The 23,570-nt window shown below is 35.7% G+C and overlaps 4 protein-coding genes across 12 annotated transcripts; 2 read left to right on the forward strand and 2 right to left on the reverse strand.

The window, feature by feature from the left end:
• Positions 1-255: 255 nt before the first annotated feature.
• LOC9317292 (glutamate receptor 3.7) lies at positions 256-4,763 on the reverse strand. 4 transcript variants are annotated; one of them, XM_021029646.1, is made up of 8 exons: positions 4,605-4,762; positions 4,455-4,480; positions 3,748-4,154; positions 2,119-3,443; positions 1,728-2,002; positions 1,611-1,642; positions 1,032-1,441; positions 402-955 (listed from the first exon to the last, which is right to left on the reverse strand). In XM_021029646.1, the coding sequence occupies exons 3-8, from the start codon at positions 4,007-4,009 to the stop codon at positions 491-493; spliced, it is 2,769 nt and encodes a 922-aa protein (XP_020885305.1). In that variant the 5' UTR covers positions 4,010-4,154; positions 4,455-4,480; positions 4,605-4,762; the 3' UTR covers positions 402-490. The 4 variants fall into 4 exon arrangements, with proteins under 4 accessions (XP_020885303.1, XP_020885305.1, XP_020885304.1 ...); XM_021029644.1 differs by having other exon boundaries at positions 256-955; positions 4,455-4,762; XM_021029645.1 differs by lacking the exon at positions 4,455-4,480.
• A 975-nt stretch (positions 4,764-5,738) lies between these two features.
• On the forward strand, positions 5,739-9,203 carry LOC9317293 (NEDD8-activating enzyme E1 regulatory subunit AXL). The gene is made up of 14 exons (XM_002879341.2): positions 5,739-5,886; positions 5,974-6,146; positions 6,240-6,403; positions 6,525-6,635; positions 6,723-6,802; positions 6,942-7,092; positions 7,173-7,266; positions 7,475-7,563; positions 7,722-7,795; positions 7,893-8,055; positions 8,158-8,243; positions 8,389-8,472; positions 8,559-8,739; positions 8,848-9,203. The coding sequence occupies exons 1-14, from the start codon at positions 5,849-5,851 to the stop codon at positions 8,929-8,931; spliced, it is 1,572 nt and encodes a 523-aa protein (XP_002879387.1). The 5' UTR covers positions 5,739-5,848; the 3' UTR covers positions 8,932-9,203.
• Positions 9,204-9,222: 19 nt separating this feature from the next.
• On the reverse strand, positions 9,223-13,607 carry LOC9315455 (protein RRP6-like 3). 6 transcript variants are annotated; one of them, XM_002881180.2, is made up of 13 exons: positions 13,175-13,607; positions 12,841-13,082; positions 12,675-12,773; positions 12,432-12,515; positions 12,150-12,236; positions 11,920-12,040; positions 11,609-11,796; positions 11,491-11,529; positions 10,863-11,380; positions 10,271-10,775; positions 10,019-10,178; positions 9,564-9,894; positions 9,223-9,458 (listed from the first exon to the last, which is right to left on the reverse strand). In XM_002881180.2, exons 1-13 carry the CDS (start codon positions 13,410-13,412, stop codon positions 9,395-9,397), a joined length of 2,676 nt encoding a protein of 891 aa, XP_002881226.1. In that variant the 5' UTR covers positions 13,413-13,607; the 3' UTR covers positions 9,223-9,394. The 6 variants fall into 6 exon arrangements, with proteins under 6 accessions (XP_002881226.1, XP_020884168.1, XP_020884172.1 ...); XM_021028509.1 differs by having other exon boundaries at positions 9,992-10,178; positions 11,609-11,793; positions 13,175-13,485; XM_021028513.1 differs by having other exon boundaries at positions 9,223-9,480; positions 11,609-11,793; positions 13,175-13,484.
• A 6,755-nt stretch (positions 13,608-20,362) lies between these two features.
• LOC9317294 (probable beta-1,3-galactosyltransferase 3) lies at positions 20,363-23,528 on the forward strand. The gene is made up of 11 exons (XM_002879342.2): positions 20,363-20,835; positions 21,222-21,321; positions 21,407-21,480; positions 21,567-21,778; positions 21,876-21,939; positions 22,072-22,144; positions 22,233-22,353; positions 22,459-22,546; positions 22,630-22,755; positions 22,831-22,940; positions 23,149-23,528. Exons 1-11 carry the CDS (start codon positions 20,723-20,725, stop codon positions 23,295-23,297), a joined length of 1,230 nt encoding a protein of 409 aa, XP_002879388.1. The 5' UTR covers positions 20,363-20,722; the 3' UTR covers positions 23,298-23,528.
• The last annotated feature ends 42 nt before the right edge of the window (positions 23,529-23,570 follow it).

Below are 23,570 nucleotides of genomic sequence, written 5' to 3' on the forward strand. Positions count from 1 at the left end.
ATGAGCATCTGCCATGGTTGATGGCAATAAATTAAGAGAAATAAAAAATGGTGGGTCAGACAAAACAAATTAGCATACGAATAAAATCCCTAATAAGAAAAAGCTCCAAGTTGGATAAAAGAAAAGTTCATGAGTTCATACTTCATAGAACGTGGCAATGATTAGAAAAAAGTTATGCGTAAATAGGCGTACATATATGCATCCAAAGATCCAACCTTTTTTTTAATTTTGAGGAGTTTATATATACAAATTTGGTTGGCTTTTGAAGTTTTTCATATTCTATTAGTACCAAACCTTATCACATAAATCCCCAATGTCATTGCCATATATCTAACTATTTTAAGCTCTAAAGTGTATAAATAATCATGGTAATGATCACTGGTTCTTTCCAGCTCTTTATGTTCGAATATTGACTTACATGTTAACTATATCTAATTCCTTACAATTCATATACATAACAATTTTCTTTCTATAGAGTGGAATCTACTCATCAATTTCGTGGTACCTCAGTATCAGCTTGGACTTCCCCAACATGAGATGGGTTGTTATTAGAGTCATCACTCCTTCTGAACATTCTCTTGATAGCTTCTTCTTTCTCATCCACAAACTCCACGAAATCAAACACCAATTCTCTAAGCCGCATTGAAGGAGAAGACGACCAAGATGCGCGTGGCAACGAGCATGTTCTCTCCATCCGTCTGTATCGCACGAACTGACGTATCATCCTGAGAACAAACACTATAAACGCAGAGACTGTGATTGCAATGCAGACAAGGTACAACCCTTTGAAGCTCTTGAGATGAAGCTGGTTTGGCTCTGGGTTCCAATTTGATTTCTCTGCGCAATTCTTCTTGCATAACCATTTCTTTCGAATCTCTTGCAATTTCCTGGTCTCAGAGAGTTTCAAGATAGCTGTTGACATGTCTATAGCCAGTGGAGAATCTCTCTTAAACGCCTGTTAAACAAAAAAACAAGTTCAAACCTTTTTGTGATTAATTTCTGATTAAGAGAAACGTGAAAAACATACTTACAAATCCCCAACCACGGTGCATAAAGGGCTCTCCGACAATCTTGAAGCCTGTTCGTTCTGCTAGAAACAGTTCGATGTAAGGGAGTTCGTCGACAATAGCAGCCACACCTCCCCAGTTGGTTGGTCCTAGCTTTAGAGCCTTTTCATACTCCTCGGTCGAGTCAAGTGGGACTAGCCTAGAGCGAGCCATGCCAAGACTGTAGGTTAAATACTCTAATGTGAATGTCCCAGCCTGGTACCCGATAGGCACTTCACTTGCCCGCAAGCTGTCGATGCCGGTAATGGCAGAAGGAAGCTGTTGAACTGTGAGGATTGAGGTGAGGTTCGCTGTGTAGCTCGCGGTTAGAACCATCAATAGGAAGAGCCATACAATCATCACTAGTCTTGCTAGATTGCTTATCGTATCTTCCTCTGTTGACATGACAGGATAAAATAGAAAGATCGCTGATATGAGTTGATAGAAAAATCAATACAGAGTTAAATATGTATCAGACAGATTCTTAAATGCAACTCTAAAATTGTTTTTTATCTCTTGCTTGATGCTTTTTAAAGAAAGATGGATGGGATTAAGGCTACTCACGGTTTCTCTTGAAAAGAGTTGAAAAGCTGAATCTGCAAGCACATATCAGACTGGATGTGTCAGATAAAACTCCAAGAATGAACTATCAAGTTCGGACTATTTACGAGCTGAACTTACAAGATCATTGTGGTGAACTGTCTTCGGGGCGGCCCTCTGAAATCTTCATTGATGCGATGTTCGAGGATCCAGATGACTACGGCAATAACCAGGAATGAAACTAGAACAACGCACCATAACCGGATGGTGAAGGGTCTCAGAAAGATCCAAGTTGCATTGTCATCATTGGCTGGAATCACCACCACAAGGCCTGTGGAAGCATATGGTTGCGAGAAATCCACTAATTTGGACCGGCTTGGGACTATTGCAATATCCCCAACAGCTGCATCATATACCTGAAACAAAGGGAAAAACAAGGAATTGCTCAACCATTATCTCAGTAAAAGTTACTCTGGGAATGTTTCTGAGCCTTTCCGAATCAGTTTTGAACGTTTTAGAAGTGGATACTTACGCCATCCGTGACCATTTGAATAAGCTGGTTGTAATTAGGACTTGAATGACCATTCCCGAATGGCTCAAATATGTAAGGAACACTGTAAGGGACGAACTTCAATGCTTCAATGAAGACGTCGATACAAAATCCTTGGATCCGATGGCTACTGTTCTTTTCTTCATTCACAAACTCAACAAAACTCACTCTTCTCGGGACAACAATCTTCAATGGATCTGCAGAATCTGCAATGACCCAACCACGTGGCTTTTCACGGCCACCACCAGGCCAGGTTATGTCTCCAAGTTTTTCATCAGAACCAAACCTAGTCTTCTTCTGTGAATGTCGGGTTTTTGGGGCTCCAACCGAAAAGCCTCCATTTTTCGACCAGAAACCCACAGTATGAACACCGGTTTTGTCTACATTGATAATTTCGTACTCACAGCCAATGACGTTTCGGCCAGAACCAAACTGAACTTGACCGGCTATACCAGTGAAGTTCACCTTCAGAAGTTTCTCAAGTAGTAGCTCCCCGCTGTTGAAAAATTTGATTTTTTCCAAATGCAGTTTAGTTCCTCGTGCATGAAGTAACTTTTCGGAGTAAGAAAACGTTATGTTGATTCCTTGATTCAGCAACTTCTCGATGCCGTACGCAATCATCCACACTGTATCATAGGCATGGAATGCGTAGGCATTCATTGATCTGTTGCTATGCAGTTTCTGTGTGAATTGTTGCACCTTTTCGGATTCTGGGATGTGTTGACGAAGCCCCACTACTCCTTCAAGACGTTTTAAAGTACCTTTGTCACTCAAAGAAGAATCTAAAGTAACTGAGAGCCAGTCTGTGGCGAGCCACACGTATTCATGGGTCATCATCTGCAGCTTTTGCGCTGTATCAAAAATTCTGAGCGATGGGTCTGGACCAAAATGAAGAATATAAACTCGAGGACCGATGGACTTGGATTTGTTTAAAGCATCAGTAAGGAATTTTTCATCAGAATGCACTGAGAGCGGCACTTTATAGGAAATTCGGGATCTTTTCTTGTACAGTTCATCATCTAGAGCAGAAATTCCATTTCTTCCGAGCTCATCATCAGAGTAAACTGATATCACCTCTTTCCAACCATAAAAATTGATAAGATCCACAAGGGCAGACATTTGGTGGGCATCATTAGGTGTAGTCCGAAGAAAGAAGGGAAATTGGAGAGCAGAGAGAGTTGGATCAGTTGCTGCAAATGAGACAAGAGGAAAGTGGAGCCCTTTAGCAATATCGGAAATTGTATGAGCAACAGAGGATGAAATTGGACCGATGATAGCCACCACTTCTTTCTCAAGCAATTCAAAAGCTGCAAAACAACAACCACTGAAGCTTAAACCAGGCCGTTAGTGGTAAAACCAAAATTTTGTTTCCAATTATGCACAGGAAACACTTGTTCTAGTAAGTAACAGCCTGCTTAGGGTATGCTCTATATTGTTCTGTGCATTATTAGCATTTGGAACTCGAAAAATGTAACAATAAAAACCTGATTTAAAACGTAATTGATGTGCCAATCATTTCCAACTATCACAAAATCAAAAGTTTCTGATGGGGCCATGGATGAATGTCACAAGTGTTTGAACACAAAAGAAATAGAAGAACAGTCACGGTACCTCCAAAGGACCCACGGAAGACATTGCAGCCAGAGTCCTCCATGAGAAGCCGTAGCTTCGTTCCTTTGAGAACGGTTGTGTCAGCGTTGACATCGGAGACAGCTGCCTCGAGAGCTACTTTTGCAGCTCTTCCGACAACCGAATCGAAAGCAAAAACGGCACCGATATTCACCACTTGAGGCCTTTGGCAATCCATTGGAACCACCAGAATGACCAGAATCAGTGCCGTAATAGCCACAAATGGGTCAACGCCCAGCCCCATGGAGACAATGCAATCAAAGTAAGGACCAGTTCAAAATAGTTTGTGTTGGAACTAGAACCATCTCTTTTAAATCTAGCGTCTCTTCATTCAGCATTGAGGATGATAAGAAAAGAGAACTAAGCAAGGTAAAATTTCCAACTTTGACCTGTAGAATCAATGTGATTACTGATTAGAAGAAAATCGAATAAAGATCTAAAGGAGGAGCAATCACAAGTCGAACCAAATTGAGTAATTTAGCTAAACAATGTGGATATGAAGACTTTCTATACACAAATTCATCCGGAAATGAGAAATGTCTGAAAGAAGAAGTTTTTTTTATACAAATTCATCGAAATTAACAAGGCAAAACAATACAGAGTAAGAAAACCCGGGAACGGAATCAAAAGACAAACTTACGAAAAAAGAAATCAGTACAATAGTGAAAGAGGTAAAGATTGCTCTTTACCTCTCTGAGCAACCTTCAGGTTCTCTCTGCGGAATATACGCAAACACTTTGCAGGCATAAGTTTAAAAAGGGAAATTTTACGACAAAGCAACGAATTATTAACAAGAGAAGTCGAGAACTAAAAAAAAACCATGATTTGACTGGAGATACCTTCCTAAAGGAAGAAAAACAAAAACTTGAGAGATCAAATCATGCCCAGAAATTCATCATCTTCTTCTTCGTCTCGGAACATAATCGAATAGAGAATTTGAAAAACGTGTGACTGAAGAAGAAGTGCTTCTTTGGATTCTCGAGCTCACAAAGTCCTATCTAGTCTATTAGTCACACAGCAGCCGTTTGTCTATTTGTTTTCAGTGGGGCCCATTATTGTTAGGGCCCTACATCTAACGGCCCATTTTGTTAGATTAGATTAGATTACATTGTTAAAGTGATTATATTTAATTGCCATGTGTTAATCATTTCTTGTTTGATAAGTATAATCATTTTATTTCTTCTCAAAAAAAAATATTCTCTTAAGTTAATATATCAATGAAATGTTAATATATTTTATTTTATTTTTGCTAATTTTCCTAATTAGAAACAAAGATGTAAGAGATTCTTAGGCGGCAAAAAAACTATTCATTTAATAATATTACATAATGAGATTTTATTTAATAATGTTTAGTTCAATTACATATCTTAAAAAAATTCTAGCACATTTTTACGATTTATAATTTATGTGTTAATCATTTCTTGTTTGATAAGTATAATCATTTTATTTCTTCTCAAAAAAAAATTATTCTCTTAAGTTAATATATCAATGAAATGTTAATATATTTTATTTTATTTTTGCTAATTTTCCTAATTAGAAACAGAGATGTAAGAGATTCTTAGGCGGCAAAAAAACTATTCATTTAATAATATTACATAATGAGATTTTATTTAATAATGTTTAGTTCAATTACATATCTTAAAAAATTTCTAGCACATTTTTACGATTTATAATTTTTGTTTTATGTGTTTCATGTAAATCGGGGATTTTTTAATAAATGAAAACACAATCCAGACAATATAAATTTTGATTTTATAAAATGGATAATAATTTACTTTGAAAAAAAGAAATGGATTGTAATTCATATGTATTTATTTATAATTTGTTATACATTAAGGTAATTTTGCAATAATAAATCTTAATTTGCGAAATTTACAATTGTGCCCCTAAATTTTGTGAATGTTTCCAAATTAGGAAGGAAATAAAGAAATGAAGCAACTTTACTCGGCAATGGTTCTCTTATTAAAAGCCATTCTCTTTCTTTCTCACAAGTCACAACCTCTCTCTCTGCGTCTTTCTCTCTGTGAAGTTGAGAACGCGAACCACTGAAAAACCCGCGAAAAGACTCGAGCAAGAACCAACAATGGCGGAACCCAAGACCAAGTACGATCGTCAACTCAGGTATACTCTTTCTCCTCCCAACTCTCTTTCTCTCTACTTCTCCTCTGTTTCTTTCATGTTTCTCCTCAATTTCGCTCAAATTCGTAGGATTTGGGGAGAATTAGGCCAATCGGCTCTTGAAAACGCGAGCATCTGTTTGCTCAATTGTGGCCCAACTGGCTCTGAAGCTCTTAAGAATCTTGTTCTTGGTGGAATCGGAAGTATCACCATCGTTGACGGATCTAAAGTAGAAATTGGCGACCTTGGAAACAATTTCATGGGTATCTTTCTCTCTTTTTCATCTTTGTGAAGAAGCAATGCGTTTCTTCTATTTGCTGTGTATTGACATTTCTTGATTTGTTGTTGATGTTTAGTGGATGCGAAGAGCGTTGGTCAGTCAAAATCCAAAACTGTCTGTGGCTTTCTTCAGGAGATTAACGATGCTGTTAAAGCAAACTTTGTTGAGGAGAATCCAGACACATTGATTTCGACTGACCCATCTTTCTTCTCTCAGTTCACTCTAGTTATCGCCACTCAGGTTCTTCATCTTTCCTTGAACTGCTCGATTAGATACATCTTTAGGATTAGATAGTTTCTAGTCTTTGTTTTCAGATTTTCACAGAGCGTTGCCTTATTAGTTTGCCATGTGTTGATTGTAGCTAGTGGAAGATTCAATGGTGAAATTAGATAAAATCTGCCGGGAAGCAAATGTCATGTTGGTTTTGGCTCGCTCCTATGGCCTTACTGGGTTTGTTCGTATCTGTGTAAAGGTAAGATTTATTGTAGTTGAGTGCTTTGTCACTTGTCATGGTATGTCTGCTAACTGATGATAAGTCATGTCCGCTCTTTCCTATCAGGAGCACACCGCTATCGAGTCAAAGCCTGATCATTTTCTTGATGATCTCCGCTTGAATAATCCATGGCCTGAACTGAAGAGGTACTCTGCTTCAATCTTCTCACTCGTTATGTGTTCTTGGCATCCTTTAAACTTGTGTTACAAATTACTGTTAATCTCCACAAACTTGCCCAACTTGCAACCAGTTGAAAGAAAATCTTATTTATTCAATGATCTGCAGGTATGTGGAGTCCATTGATCTAAATGTAGAAGAACCCGCTGCCCATAAGCACATTCCTTATGTCGTCATTCTAGTCAAGTTGGCTGAAGAATGGGCTCAAACCCATAGCAGCAACCTTCCATCAACCAGGGAAGAGAAAAACGAGTTTAAGGTATCCTTACTTTTTGTTAATCAGCAAACAGTTTTCTTGTGATTCCTTGTATTTATCTCTATTTCTCCTTGAAACTTTAGGATTTGGTTAAGTCCAAGATGGCATCAATGGATGAAGATAACTACAAAGAAGCCATTGTAGCCGCTTTCAAAGTTTTTGCTCCTAGAGGAATCAGTAAGTATACTGGCATCGGTGGAAACTGGACTTCTAAATATATCCTTTATGTACTATAGATGCTGGAAATAATGAAATTGGTTGGACAATGGGAAAAACTGCATCAAGAACCAAATGGACAACTATCATAACATATCAGTTAACATTGGAGTTCAAAATATGAAGTCAGTTTTCACATTGACCTAAACATGTTTTCTTTTTTCTCCAGGCCAAGAGATTCAAGACATTATTCATGATAGATGTGCTGAAGTTGGCTCAAATTCCTCAGATTTTTGGGTAATGGTAGCAGCACTCAAGGTTCGTAACTTTCTTATTGTTATTTCAAACATGGAAGAAGTTGAGAACGTTTGTTGAGGTTTTTAGTATATTTGATTGTTTCTTTGATCTATGTTGGTTTTTTTCTGCTTCCCATCAACATTCATGTTAACCCTACTGATTATACGCATCATCTGCAGGAGTTTATTTCAAATGAAGGTGGTGGGGAGCCACCACTTGAAGGTTCCATGCCTGATATGATATCTTCCACAGAGTTAGTTCTCCTGTTCTGTCTTTCGTTTCAGGGGAGGGATAAAGTTCGTCCATAACCTTTATCAGATTACCCTATAGCTTTATTGTTTCTTTTGCAGGCACTACATCAATTTGCAGAAAATCTACCATTCCAAAGCTGAAGCTGATTTTCTTTCCATGGAGCAGAGAGTAAAAAGCATTCTAGTTAAAGTTGGTCAGGATCCAAGTACCATCCCAAAACCAACTATCAAGATCTTCTGCAAGAATGCAAGAAAACTTAAAGTGAGATTGCTGGAATTTCTTACAATTTCATGTGTACTGTATCATTAAAACCGATTGCGTGTTTTTGAGTAATGTATAATCACTGGGATATGGGCCTTGTAGGTCTGCAGATATCGAACGATAGAGGACGAGTTCAAAAATCCTTCTGCAACAGAACTACATAAGTACTTGGCTGATGAGGATTACAGGTGCGAATGTCTACGTCGAGATTGATTCTTTTGTACGACCATAGAGACTGTGATGACAAAAATATTGCTGGAGTATATTTGTTTAGAGGCATGTTGCTGTTAGCTCTTAAGGCTCTTACCACTTTTCTGTTTACTCCTCTTGCAGTAGCGCAATTGGATTTTATATTCTTCTTAGAGCTGTTGATAGATTTGCTGCGACCTATAAGAAGTTTCCTGGACTGTTTGATGGGTAAGAGAACACATTCTGGCAAAAGTAGATTGTATCCTGAACAATTTTGGCATAGTTAGGCCATTAACATGTCTCTTTTCTCATAGATCAACTGATGATGACGCATCCCAGTTAAAGACTATTGCCCTGAGTCTTCTTAGCGAAATGGGTTGTGACGGCTATGTACTTAAGGAAGAACTTTATAGTGAGATGTGTAGATTTGGGGCTGCAGAGATTCACGTGGTTGCCGCTTTCATAGGAGGAGTGGCATCTCAAGAAGTGATCAAGGTTCGTTTCATATCCATGTGTCTCTCAAAATGGTCACTGAGCAGTATCAAATGTATTGGATTGTGAAACTAAACATTAACCTCTTTTATTGTTTGCCAATGTTTGCAGCTTATCACGAAGCAGTTTGTTCCCATGCTAGGAACTTTCATCTTCAACGGCATTGATCACAGGTCTCAGTCTTTGAAATTATAGAAGATTCTTAGACACTGGTGGCTGCAGAAGAACTCCTACATACCTTTTGATCCTCACTTCAAGTTGAAAACTTAACCTATTTTTGGAGTTTTTATTCTGCCATGCACCAGACTAACTAGATATAATTCTTCGTAGAAACAGTTTCGAATTCCTCATGTATATTTATTGATTTTTGAGCCGCGGTTCAAAACCGAAGAGCTCGTGTTAAGTGATGGGCATAGAGCCATTATAGTATGACTTTGGTAAAACTAAATTCTTTTGTCTTTTCAAAATAGAGGCATAGACTGCAAATTATAAAAGATCAGAATTTTGACTAAAACAAAGTACAGAGGTCTACAGAAGAATACAACAACAAACCACTGATGCGGTTGGGGGACTACATAATAAACCATTCCAGACTCGTTTCTTAGATGATGACAAACCAGAATTGGCGAAACAATAGAGATGAAACAGACAGACAAAGCTACTCGGTGGAGAGTCTCTTTGTGGGATTATAAACGCTGAATTCTCCGAAGTCTCTTCGGCCACTAGCAACAAAACAATCAAACCCTTGTAAAGAACAAGGTCCAAACAAATTCACTTCAGTTAATTCAAAGACTTTTGGTTCTCTAACACCAACGTATAACGTTTACCTGTGACTAACATTCCAACCACCAGGTAAATGGCGGGGATGAACAGCATCAACGAACACTTTTCTCCACCTTTGACAGAAATCTCGAACACCATCCTCTCCGTGTTCCCTTAAAATGTATTCTACAATCTGTTTCCCATGCGGCCCATGTCCTAACAAAGAGAGTTTGGAGTTTTGTTGGTGCAGCGTATTTCCATTACATTGAGTATCATTTAGCTCTGAGGCTCCATCTCCTTCACTTGTACCATCACCACTATCATCAGCAACTGTGCTCCTTTCTACATTCATAATTTTCTCAGAATATGCGGGAGCCTCCCCATCATTGTATTCATCTAACGATACAAAGTTGTTTGCATCAGTATTTTTAGATATACAATAAAGGATCATCATATCTTACACTTGATACAACCAATACAACTTTCAATGTACCTTGACCAATGCTTATTATATGGTTACCTTCTTGTTTGTCCATACCAGCAACCTCTGCAGAATGTTTGAAGGAGACCCCTTTTTTTCTTTCGAGTTTTCTTCTTTCGTGAGGGCTCAATCCGATGAGTAAAGCTTTTTCCAAATCTTCTTCAGATATGTCCCGTCCACCGTAATACATCTTGACAGTCTATATTCACAATCCAAAAGAAAGTATCAATAACAGAATAGTTGGTTCAAATCAATTTCTTGAAAGTTGAAATAGTTAGATGATCACATCACCTGCAACAATTCCTCACGGCGACTTGATGGCATTCTATTCCCATGTCGCAAGAGCGCCATTGCAGCTGATCTAAGATGTAATGGAGAGACACCTGCATCCTCAGAGTTACCCGTTGATTCATCCTCCACTAAAGAAGACGTCCCTTGTGCTTCTTTTGAATCTAGTACTCTACGAACAAAAAGAGGAATTCCAAATTCCGTAGCAATTTGTTTCTTGTACCTCTCTGCAGCAGCATGTGCAACTTCATGACAATCCACACAAAGAAGAACAATGTCATGAGATCTATGACTTTTTAGGTGCTCAGGAAAATGAACTCTATAGCACGACGGTATTATCCGGTAACGGAGATAATGCTTCCCTTCCCCACACCCAACACATATATTCCTCTTGGTCTGGATATAAAAATCATTCCCCTCATCTTCTGGCCGTCCTTTGGGCTCAAACAAAAGCATTATCGCAGGTGGATTTTCTTCAACTAGCTTCGCAAGTCCACGATTCAGATACCTGTAAGATATTAAGGTATAAAAATTAGAGAGGAGGTTCTTACATCAAAATAACCAAGTACAGATACAGCAGTAGATCATCATCTACCATTCAAGTTTTCTTTTATCGCAATAACATAGCAACCGTCCATCATTTGCGTATATTCTACAGTTATGATAAACTGGCGCCTTGCAGGAAAATTTCTTGACAAAAAGCTCTCGCGATGCCTTCCGAGTGAATTGCTGCTTGAAGTTCTTATGTCCATTTTGCTTGGGAGCAGAGTGGCTACTTAGCTTTGTCTTGAAGTTTACCAAAAGGGAATAGTTGAAGACAGAGATTGGACATGTTCCATTTGTGCCCAAGCATTTCTTAAGAACCACCGGTAAGATATCATCCAGCTTAGCCAACTTGTCCAGAATCATTTCATATATGTCATCCAAGTGACTACAAATAACAGGATATGGAGACTGAACTGAGGAACTCAAGCTCGGAGAAGACTCTGTAGCCAAATCAGTATGAGCTATTGTATCATATATCTCTTCGTTTGTAGTTGGCTGCTTACAAGCAAGACCAACTATAGCTTGGTCAGATAACACATATCGTGTGCTTTCATCATGAATCCGTCCCTGCAAAAATAGATAATCATGTCAACTGAAATTACGACAAGGAAAATGTCTTGCAGCTACAACATTTTGAACTTGGAATAATTAAAAAAACAACATGGGAATCAAATCACCATTAAATCTCTCCAAGCACAAAGTTTCCTAACAAGCTCCTGAAACGAAAATACGAACATCAACAAAAAAATTTGATATATAATTGAGTACACATAATGAGGTGAGAGGTATGCATACTTCTGCGTTCAAGGATATGTTAGACTTATCTCCGTGTCCGTTTAAATGCCGATAAATTATTGAGGAAGCAGCAGCACTACCAGGAAAATCTTCGGTTTCTTTCGTGTACAATTGCAAACAGGTCATGTTTGACCGCCTACTAGCCTCGAGAAGAAAATGGAATCTGTCATCTGGGCTAGATGAATCTTCTGATACATTTAATATTTTAGAACTTCGTTGCAAGAATAAAAAACTATCGCTAACATTGTTGCCGGGTTAGCCCTACTTTTCCATCATATACTAAAGTGTTTCTCCATAGCAAAGATGCCTACCAGTGGCTAGTTGTTTGAGTTCAGCAGTCAAACTATCTGCAATATAGAGCAGATAGTGTGCATCTGTTCTAGCATATCGCACCATCTCTTCAGACAGAGGACGTTGCCTCCAATCTTCACGCTTCAGTGAAAATATCAAAGCAACAGAGTTCAAGTCACCGACTCAAGCAAGCTTAGCATAGAAAAGAATAAGACATGGCTAACAGACTAGCGTATTTTAAAGGACTCACCTGCAACAATTTGTTAGTAGCTACTCCACATACTGTCTCAAGTAAGTATGCCAGTGACCGTTGAGGCTTTGACAACACCTCACATGCCTGATTTATTGCAATTTAGTAAAACAATTTTAGAATACTACAACACCAACCATATTCACACTTCATTCACAATAATAAAGAACACATTTTTCTAAATGGCAAGTTAACAGAACACACAAATTCTTCTATGCTCACTCAATCCAAACGGCTTTCACAAAAAGCTTAAAATTTAGAGTAGGATATAGACATGTATACCTTGGCAGTATCAAACATATTAACAACATATATATGGAAGTCTCTCTGAAGCCAGAGAACATCGTTATCAGCCCCGTGAAACACCTAGATGCATAATAACAGATTAATGTCCGAAAATCCACATAGAAACTTGGGGGATAAAATCATTTTGTCAGAAACATAAGCTTTCTTCCAAAATATTAAAAATTTGAAACAATCAAGTTACAAGATTCTAACATTAAACATCTTCATCGAATAATTTACCTTGCAGATATTGGGTTCAGAAAAAACAGGACGAAGAATACTCATTGCATCATGTAATACAATTGTGTCCACCAAAAAGTCTTTCTCATGTGTAGAAATCTGCAAGTTTCACAGAAAAATCAAAATCCTAACTTCAAAGGTAAAAACCAAGTACAACAATTCTTACCTGAATTAGAGCAGTGAAACCAAGAAACGACCGTAAACTATGTTGCTCAGTATCAACCGCAAAAACTTTTTCTTTTGCCAATATTTCTGCAAGTTCTTTTAACTGCAACTCCGTCTCAACCCACACATATGAATCACTCATTTCCAATGAATACTCTCCTCTCAAAAATCCAAATTCAATCCGAGGATTCTCTAGCAAAACAGTGATCTCAGTTTCATATGGGTGACCATTCGAAGAATTCTCTGCATTAGTTTCAAATATAAAACATTACGAATCAAAATGCAAAATCATAAACATTAAAAAAAAAATCAAAACTTGAGATATTGAATCCCACCTAAGGAAGAAGAAGCATCATCGAGCTTCAAGTGTTTGAATTCAGAATAAGAGTTATCCGCAAGAACACGTTTGAAACCAAACTGCGACTTCAGCTCAGAATGCAGATAACACGAGCTTAGAGAAGAAGATGTCTGCTTCTTCCTGTGCCGGCGGCGATACTCCGCCACGAACAGAACTGTCACCGCCACCAGAGAAGCTACGGTAATTACGATTTTGGCCTTTTCTCTGACCTCCATGTTTTTTTTTTTCTTCTAACCTCAAAAAAAAAGTGTTCGTTAGTGTTCCCTGAGCAAATCTGCGGCACCTCCGTCTTCTCGTTGACGACGGCGGCGAAAGGCCATGAAGATCTTAACACGTGTCTTATTTATAAACCCGTCAAGATCCTGACACGTGTTTTAACTATGGACTTAAACAGGCCCATTTAAAGGTGTCTGTACAGAAATTTGGGTTTCTTGGCCCAAAAACCTCAGATGTTTTTTAAGCATATTAAAATTTCAACGACGCCACTTGACATTTGTTGTCTTATTATTTATTATATTATAGCAGAGAATTGAATATTTTGTATGGTGTGTGATATGATTGATTGACCTAATGTTTACTGTTTACATGACGTATATTCCACCTATAGTTTCAACCATAAACGTAATTAAAAAAAAGGCAATTAAAATTTAAAACTATGCTAAATATCCAAATCCAAAAAGAGCTTTCCACTAAGAAATATATGATTTAAAATATCAACATGTTAAGTCAGATATTAATTGAAAGATGTATATACGACAAAAATAAATTGTGCTAATTGACAAAGAATGCATAAAATTAAATAACAGTTTAGGGGATTTGGGGCCATTGAGAGTGAGAGGTGAGTGCACGAGTTTATGGCAAGTTTTGGGCCTCACTTGCTATTCTTTATTAATTACCATACCTGTTCTGGTCTAATATATTTATCGACACAAAAATATTGAAGTTGTGAATTATCAATAAATAATATTAAATCGTTGTCGCAGATAATAAATAGTGATCCAGTCTCATGCTGCATTTATCAATGCCCACTATCGTAACTAGAAATTTCAAAGCTTGGACTCCAAACCTATGTGGTCAGCGATACGAAGGAAGTAAAATTTTCTAGGTAAGAAGAGTTTTTTTTTGTCTAGTATCTCTGGTAAAAGTTTTAAAACAAGTAAGATCAACGTTTTAAGTCATCACATATATTATTGAGAAAACTTGGCAAAACGGTAGTTTCAATATAAAATAAAGTTTATAATTTGTCAAATGAATGAGTAGTTGTTTTTATATATTAATTGTAATTTGTAAAATGGCCTCTTAATAATAATGTAGTGGTTTCTTAATAATTTATGAAATTACAACAACAAAAGCTGAAAACCGAAGAGCCGATTTGAGACCTACCAAAAAAAAAAAAATTCGGTTACCAGGAATTTGATACAGGTATCAACTATTTGACAGAAAAAAAAGTATTTAGACAACATGCATGGTACGTAATTTTATACTGTATAATGTAGTACCAAAAAAAGGGGCTCGATAGAAACAGCGAATTTATTTCATGATCGTTTTTGGTTCTCTAAAAGCGTGGCACATCAAATCTTTAACAACTTTGTTTCATCTTTACGTTTCAAAGGACTCCCCGAGACAATTTTACCAAAACTTTCGTAACTTTATCTCACTTATAAAGCAAACTATGGACAACATTGATCTGAATTTCTATTTCACATTTATCTTTGATTATTCTCGTACGTACAACTTTAATAAAAATGACTGAATGATAGAAGACAAGTAAACTATCGTTAATAATATTTCCACCATGCAGATTTTTAATTATTTCCACACCATCGATCCCACCAGCAGGATTCAAGTCTGACTAAGACCTTCTCGGGAGGATTATACCTACAAAAAAAAAGCTTCTCGATAGCTAAAATTAATGTATAAGAACATATGCAATGGGAGTTTCTCACTCAAATCTCTTATATAAAAAGAAAATAATAAAATAATAAGAAATATTATTTAATTGTGAAAGTTTTTCAGAAAAAAATAGAGAAAGTCTCTCAAAATCTATCACTTGAGAGACTTTCACCACTTTTTTGAGATACTCTCACAATTAAATAATATTTTTTATTATTTTATTTTTTATTTTTGACATGAGATACTTGGGTGAGAGGCTACCATTGCACATACTCTAATGAATGAGATCTCTTAGGCCGTGTTTTCGTGATTAATTAAAACTGAAAACCTAATCTTGTTAATTCGGTAAAATATGATTTTAGTTCTACTCTGCTCGTTTTTTTTAGAAAATCGAATTCTCAAATTGATAATTTTAAGTTTCCTCGAGTATTATTAAACAATATGCGCCTGTGCCTGTTTTTAAAATATAAACTCAGCATCAAATGTAGAAATATGTTAGCTATCGTAACACACACAAAAGAAAACTGCGGTTAGAACTTAATTAATTAGAAGCTCATATATACTCAAATCAAAAATACCTTTTGACAAAGGCGTATTAACAAGAACCCGGCATATATACATATGGAGATGGCAGCTTTAGGTTCGTTCAAAGACCGGGGAGACCAAACCAAACATATAAATTAGGTTGCTCCTGATTTTTAAAAAGTCCAAAGTCTCCTCTCTTACAAGCAAAGCACATAAACCTAACCCTTTTAGGCTCTAATTACTTACTGAAGTTAACCTATATTGACCGGTTTAATCCAAATCAAGCTAATATTTGGTTCTTATAAATGTGGGATAAGAAACGAGTTAAATTTTCTGCCATTGTATAATTTGTAAGGTGAAAGGAATTATTTTGACCTAGTTGGGTTTTGTTTAGTGTTCACTCGCGTGGTAACTTGCACAACCAAACCGATTATAACCTGGTAGTCGAAACCGGGTTATATTATTGCTAAAAAAAAAAAAACAAAAAAAACCCGTACAATGAAGTATGATTTTACCAAATTGACAGCCTGTGCAGTTGGTGCGCATGTATGTTGTATTTACTTCAATGACACTCTCTTTTTTTTCTGAATAATTATTGGTGCATTTGTATTTGTATATATATACATGTATAATTTGCATGCACATGTTAATCCATATGTAACGTAATTCACTAGTCACTACACCACTTTTTGGTATGCCATTCTAAATTTGATTAATATAACTTATCAATTCGTAAATAATATTGGGTTGTGGTGACTCAAATTTGTTTTGTAGTATTGGAATATAATGTAAGATTTTTATATACTACAAATAAACACAAGTGCAGGAGAAAGAAAAAAAAAAGATATTTGGGGATTCCATAGGCTCCGGAGATCGAACACTTATCAAGGAGAGATCTGAAGCCTTTTTTCGTCATAAAATAAATTTGGATAACATTGATCCAATCAAATTCATTTCTCGGTCAGCTTGTTTATATAAGTAAATTTGAACTGACTCCTTGAAACAGATGCCATATGACTCATGAGCACAAGCATCAATGGACTATTATTACATGATTCTTTTTCTTATAAAAATTTTCGACTACATTTCTTTAACTAATTCAGAAATGTCCAAAAAAATACTACCGCCTAAAAGAGTTACTTATTGATAAAATTTTCAGAAATGAATGAATGTGGCATGTAACGCGCGACTGTCATGTCATATCATCTCGTTGTACAACGTATGTGTGTTCCCTGGCTAGGACATATATCCCATAAAATATAAATGATTCAAAAGATTAAAGTACCATCAATCTTGGAGATGTCACCTCATTGTTTATTGTTTATATCATTTTTCATAGGTTCCATCAATTTATTTTCTTATGTCGAAAACGAATCTCATATTAATATAGTAAACTTTATACATTTTATTGTTTACTACGACGAAAAAATGCATCCTTTGAATGGTTATCTACCAATCAAACGAAGGAACAAAATGGAGAGGTGGAATAATTCAATTAAAACGGTCTAATAAATGGATAATCGTTATGTTTTTTTTTTTTTGCTTTTATCTCTTTGTATCACCATATATTTTTACACCATTATTTTTTACTATGATTTTATTTCACCATTTATTACCATTGTCTCTTACTTAAAATTAAAAACAATTATCACCGTATGGCAAAAATTATACATTTATTAATTAGACTAAAATGTCAAATAGACTGTTCTTAGAAAAGCATGTACAGCTTCACATCGGGCATGAGATGAATTTGTCTCCAAATGTATGACTATGAGATTAACATTTTTAATAACCAAATATGCTAAAACTTAGCAAGTTCGATTCAAGGTGGCTATGCATGGCATATTGGCATCGGAATCTCACATGAACGAGTGATTTATGGTCTTGTTCTTGTACATGTATAAACATGTTTGAAATCAAATAAATGACCATAAAAGTTGCTAGAATTGAAAAATTATAGCAAATGTGGGATCCTCAGAAAAAAATGTTCGATGATATATATATAACAACTTCCAAATAGACCGAACTATTTGATAATGAGCTCAAGTAATGTGGTATTTGTTTTTGGACACAATTTACACAAAGTGAGCAAAAATCATATTTCTAAACATCATGATGACACGTGGATGAAGCTCGTGACGTTGGATCCACATGCACATTACTTTAACGCAGTACCACGTGACGGAAAACGGAAAAGCGTCACATGATTGAGCAGGATCTAATGAACTGACTATCCAATCAGATAGCAACACATGTCAAATGGCAGAACCTTATCACGTGTACTTTATTCCGACCGTCCCTTCTCGCAAGTGCCCCTCCCGTCACTCCGTCAGTACCGCTTTACTCTTCTCTAAAATTTTTTGTTTAATGTTTCGACTCCTAGAGATTACTACACATTTATGCTTCTTGTTTTGGTTTTTGAGCGATATTGTTCATATCTCGCTAAACTGAGTGAGGATTAGATCAATTTAAAATCTATGTTTTATCTATCATCGTGATGTTACAAAAATGAAAACTATCTATAACTACCCATCAAAAGCTATGCAAACGACTTGGGAATGCATGTGGGAGTAGTTTGCTTATAACAATATTTCATTGGCTTAGACGCTTTATGTCATGTGTCACATGTTTATACTATTATTTCTCCAGTAAGAAATTATTGTTTTCGTCAAATAGGTGGGAACAATCATTTTAATGCCACCTCAATGATTGTTTCTACGTACGGCTAAAATGTGATCATTTGCACTCTATATATTCATGTGTTTGAACTGATACATAGTCCACTTAGAAACTTTCTTTCCTTAGGCAAATTTATTTTGAGTTTATTAGTCATCACAGTCTTCCAACTTCATATGGATATACTCCCTCTGTTCCTAATAGTTTGATGTTCTGGAGTTTTAACACATATTAAGAACTTAATTATTGTTTAATCATTTAACATTGTTTTTAATTTTAAATATTTTTAATAATTATCAACTAATAGTAGTCTGAAAGTTAATGATTTATAATCATTTCATCTTGAAATTTACAATTTACTATTATAAGTCAATAAAAATAAAAATAAAATAGTAAGAAATTAATCTTTGTGCAACAAACTAAATAGTTAGAAAATCAATCTTTTAGGAAGAAGAGGGAATATATCTTATCTCGAATTAATAATATGGAGGGTATCAATCTTATATATAGTTTTTAAGAAGTTGTTAGAAAATAATTCATAAATTTTTTATCCATTCAACATAAGAAAAGAAAACAATTAGGTAACCAATAAATAAGATAATTTCTTTTGTTAATTTTAAAGAAGATATCAGAAAAATATAAATAGAAAATAAGCGAAGGAGATTTGTATAACATGATCGTTTTTTTTTTTTTTAGGTCAACTTCATCTTAGTTTTTCTTTTCTTATATTCAGATCATTTTCATCTTGTCTTAATATCTTTATTTGCTCATGGAATTTCAAATACTGTATTTGATAGTTAAAAAGTAGTTAGAACTTAGAACCAATATAATTACAATTAAATGCTGCCGACGTGTTTATCCTAAGAAAAAGACAAAGTCAGTCGTTTCACGTCACTTATTTTGTCAATAATAAATCAGTTACTGTTAACTCAATATTGTTATAGCTTGTCACGTAGAATAATAATCACTTTTTTAGGAGAACAAATTTGGATCGAATATGGTCCTCTCCCATATTTTTTCTTTAATATTGGAATTAGGTATACGCCCTAATCAACCCCCGAACCCAGAGACTTCAGGGTATAGAAAATGAAATTCATGGTGTACATAATTTTTTTTTTTTGTGAGTAAAAAAGTTTAGTTGAATAACGAATCCTATCAGTGTGTGTGCCTACGAAAATCATGTGTTATCTACTGAGAAAAGCTCAGGACCACCATGCCCTTTTTATCAACCGCCTTACTTGTCCTTTATTCTTTCAACCTCTTACGTTATAACTTATAACTTATAACCACAAGGAAAGTTCTCGAAAATTCTCGACATTTTCATACCCTAAAAAAATTTATATATTTAATTCTCTCTTTATGATTAATCATATTGGTATATATAAAATATTGACAACAGTGTAAAAACCACCAGAAAGGCAAAAGTTTGGATATTATAGATTTATAGCACGAATTAGTACACATCAATACATCATTATCTTAGTGGTGTCAGATTTGGTGTCCTAACATCGCATTTGTTACTTCTATAAATTATAGTAATTAATTTCAAATCAAATGAATATAATTTTATCCCGTAAAAAATGAAGGTACTTTTATATACAATAACTAATTAGCAACGGTATCATTCCCATTCGCATACTGTTACAATAATATATTTTTATATTTTTAATTATCTTGAAAAATTTTAGTTTGGAAAATAGAGTAAACACATGTATAATTTTTTTAAATAGAAATACACATGTATTTAATTAGAAAGAAACACATTAAACATTTGAGTAGGAAGAAATATCTTTGAAAATATGTGTATGAAAATATGAGTCATAAGAGAGAAGAAATAAGCAAGACATCAAATGTGATAAATATATATATATATATATATATATATATATATATATATATATATATATATATATATAGGCATACAATTGTTTTCAAAATCACACATCATAATAAATTATTTAGGTTTTAATAAAAAACGGTATTGATAGGGATAGTTGGGTAAATTCCAAGAAATGTCAGCCCAGAGTTGGTATAAGTAAACCGGAACGGTTAAGAGTTCGTTCTTATTTCTTCTTCTTCCTTTTCTTCTTCAACGACCCCTCCTCTTCCACTCTCAAGTCCCTGCGTAAAAAATACAGAGCCAGAGAAAGAGAGAGAGAGAGAGAGACCAAGATTCTCTTTAACACCATCTTTAATTAAACTACGAAAACTCCAGAGCACCACCTCTCTTTGAATTTCTCGTAGACTACGTGAAAAATCTCAGCTTTTTGGTTTCGGAGGCTCTGAAGATTGATGAGCTACTTCTTTTTGCTGTATCTGATTTTTACCTAATTTATAGTTTCGATTCGTCTTATGGAGTTGTTTGGATTGAATTAGATACTTTGATTCCTGGGGAATCTCTATTCTTCTCTGGTTGTTGAAGAGAAAAATAATGTCGACGAAGATCAAAGGAGAGCTTTTTTCGTCCAGAAGCTTAGTATCCAAGAAATGGACATTTTTACTCTGCTTTGGGAGCTTCTGCTTTGGGATACTCTTCACCGATAGGTTAAAAATCTTGACTTTATACTTTTTCCAGCTGTTTTTTATTTTATTCTTCTTTGTTTCACATGTTGTTCTTATGGTTTGTTTCTTCAGAGATTCATGTTGTTCTTATAGAGCTAAAACAATTTGCTTTCTGGGATTTCACTTTTTTCAATCAATGAGATCCGATTAAAGTTAGTTCTACTCTGTTTCTTGAGCCTACGTTACGTAATTTCTACTTTGGTCTGTCGATTTGTAATGAAGATCATTGCTAGCTGGTGACTATTGGTATAACCATATTAATGCAATAAAATGATAATTTAACTTCTGGATTAAGCTATGAGCCTATGAGACATGATTTTGGTGTCAACGACTCTTTGTCTCAAAACTTATGAAACTCTCTGTTACAGGATGTGGATTATTCCAGAGTCTAAAGACATGTCTCGACCATCTGTAAGTACAGAAGCTGAAAGACTTAAGCTGATCTCTGAGGGCTGTGATCCGAAAAATGTGTGTGTAATGTGTTTCTTGTTCGATTCATTTTAGTCAATTTTGGTTGAGTTTGTACAAGTTTTGATTGGTTTTCTTTTTTTAGCTCTACCAGAAAGAAGTAAATCGTGATCCTCAGGCTTTGCTTGGAGAAGTTTCCAAGACTCATAATGCTATACAGTAAGATAAATCTTTAAGCTCTAGTGATCCAAATTCAGAATCTTCGAAAACTTCTCAGGTTTCAAAACGTTCTTGTTTAACTTCAGGACATTGGATAAGACCATTTCAAGTTTAGAGATGGAGTTAGCCGCAGCAAGATCAGCACAGGAGTCTTTGATAAACGGTGCTCCTATATCGAATGATGTGGAGAAGAGGCAATTACCGGGGAAAAGACGGTATTTGATGGTTGTAGGGATTAATACTGCTTTTAGTAGCCGCAAGAGAAGAGATTCTGTTCGAACAACTTGGATGCCTTCAGGTTCCAACACCACTTTCTAGCTTCATTATCTTCATGGTTGCTGATATATATCACCATCTTCCTTGATGCTTGTTTCTGTCAATTTCAATGCTTGTAGGTGAGAAAAGAAAGAAGTTAGAGGAAGAGAAGGGAATTATTATACGGTTTGTGATTGGTCATAGGTGAGTGAGAGTTTGAATCTTTAAGTATAATGTCAGATATCGAATCAACCACTGTGTTCTTACATAGTTTCTGAGACGAGTCCCACTTAGTGTTCTCTGCATATCTGATCTTATTTGTCACTGGTTCTTTAGTGCCACGGCGGGCGGAATTCTAGACCGATCCATTGAAGCAGAGGACAAGAAACATGGAGATTTCTTGAGATTGGTATTTTTTTTTCTTCTCATATTGACTCGCCCAAAGCCGTTATAACAGTTTCTTATATTCATTTGTGATTCCTTGCTGCTTATAACAGGACCATGTTGAAGGATACCTTGAGTTATCAGGGAAAACAAAAACATATTTTTCTACAGCTGTTTCAAAGTGGGATGCAGAATTCTATGTCAAAGTAGATGATGATGTTCATGTAAATATCGGTAAGCTCTACAATTTTCCACCGGATTATGTAAAAGTTTCAGTCAGTTTGTATTTCCTAGTTTGTTTGTTGCTAATATCAATTGTTTTGTTGAAAATATCTGCAGCAACACTTGGGGAAACTCTTGTTAGACACAGGAAGAAACATCGAGTCTATATCGGCTGCATGAAATCTGGTCCAGTCCTATCTCAAAAGTAAAATCTCATTTCTCCCACTTTCCTTCTTTTTGAATAAGTTTCTCAGTTTTGTTATAACTCACATTTTTTCTATGGAGCAGAGGAGTTAGATACCATGAGCCTGAATATTGGAAATTTGGTGAGAATGGAAACAAGTACTTCCGTCACGCTACTGGACAATTATACGCCATTTCAAGAGACTTGGCTTCTTACATTGCCCTTAATCAGTAAGATTTGAACTCCTTTGTACTCTATGTATGCCTCATTCTCCATCTAATTTCTCTTCTTACAAAATGTTCCAGGCATGTTCTGCACAAATATGCAAATGAGGATGTTACATTAGGTGCTTGGTTTATCGGGCTTGATGTTACACATATCGACGATAGAAGGCTATGTTGCGGCACTCCTCCGGGTACCTTCTCGGTTTCTCTTCCTTTCCTTCAAATATCTATAGACTCAGTTCAATACATGTTAGATGATTGTGGAGTGGTAAAAAGTTAAAACTTAGTTAATTCTATGCACCTAACTAGAATGTTTTCTTTGAAGCAAACTTTAACCAGAATCTTGATGTAACTGGAATCATATGATATACACTAAATCTGATTCTTGGTGAATTACAGATTGTGAATGGAAGGCACAAGCAGGCAACATATGTGTAGCTTCATTTGACTGGACCTGTAGTGGTATCTGCAGATCAGCTGATCGAATTAAAGAAGTTCACAAGCGATGTGGTGAACCAGAAAACGCTATTTGGAAAGCCAGATTTTGAGGCCTTCCACAACATATACACATAGATCATATATAGAATTTGTTTTTCAAACCCAAACAGACATCAAACGATGATCACCCGGAAAACAATTCTCCTTCTTCTTGTTCATATTCTTTATGAACCAAGAAGATAGCTACATTTGTTTGTATATCATAGTTAAATACATGGTAGAGGACTATAGAGAGATAAGTATGAAATGAAACTCTTGCAAAGATAGCGGTTTGCGACAAAGCGTTTACGTTTTAGTAGAAGGAAACCACAAACCAGCGGCTG

This window comes from Arabidopsis lyrata (genome assembly GCF_000004255.2).
Source record: "Arabidopsis lyrata subsp. lyrata unplaced genomic scaffold ARALYscaffold_4, whole genome shotgun sequence".
Taxonomy (NCBI): Eukaryota; Viridiplantae; Streptophyta; class Magnoliopsida; order Brassicales; family Brassicaceae; genus Arabidopsis; species Arabidopsis lyrata.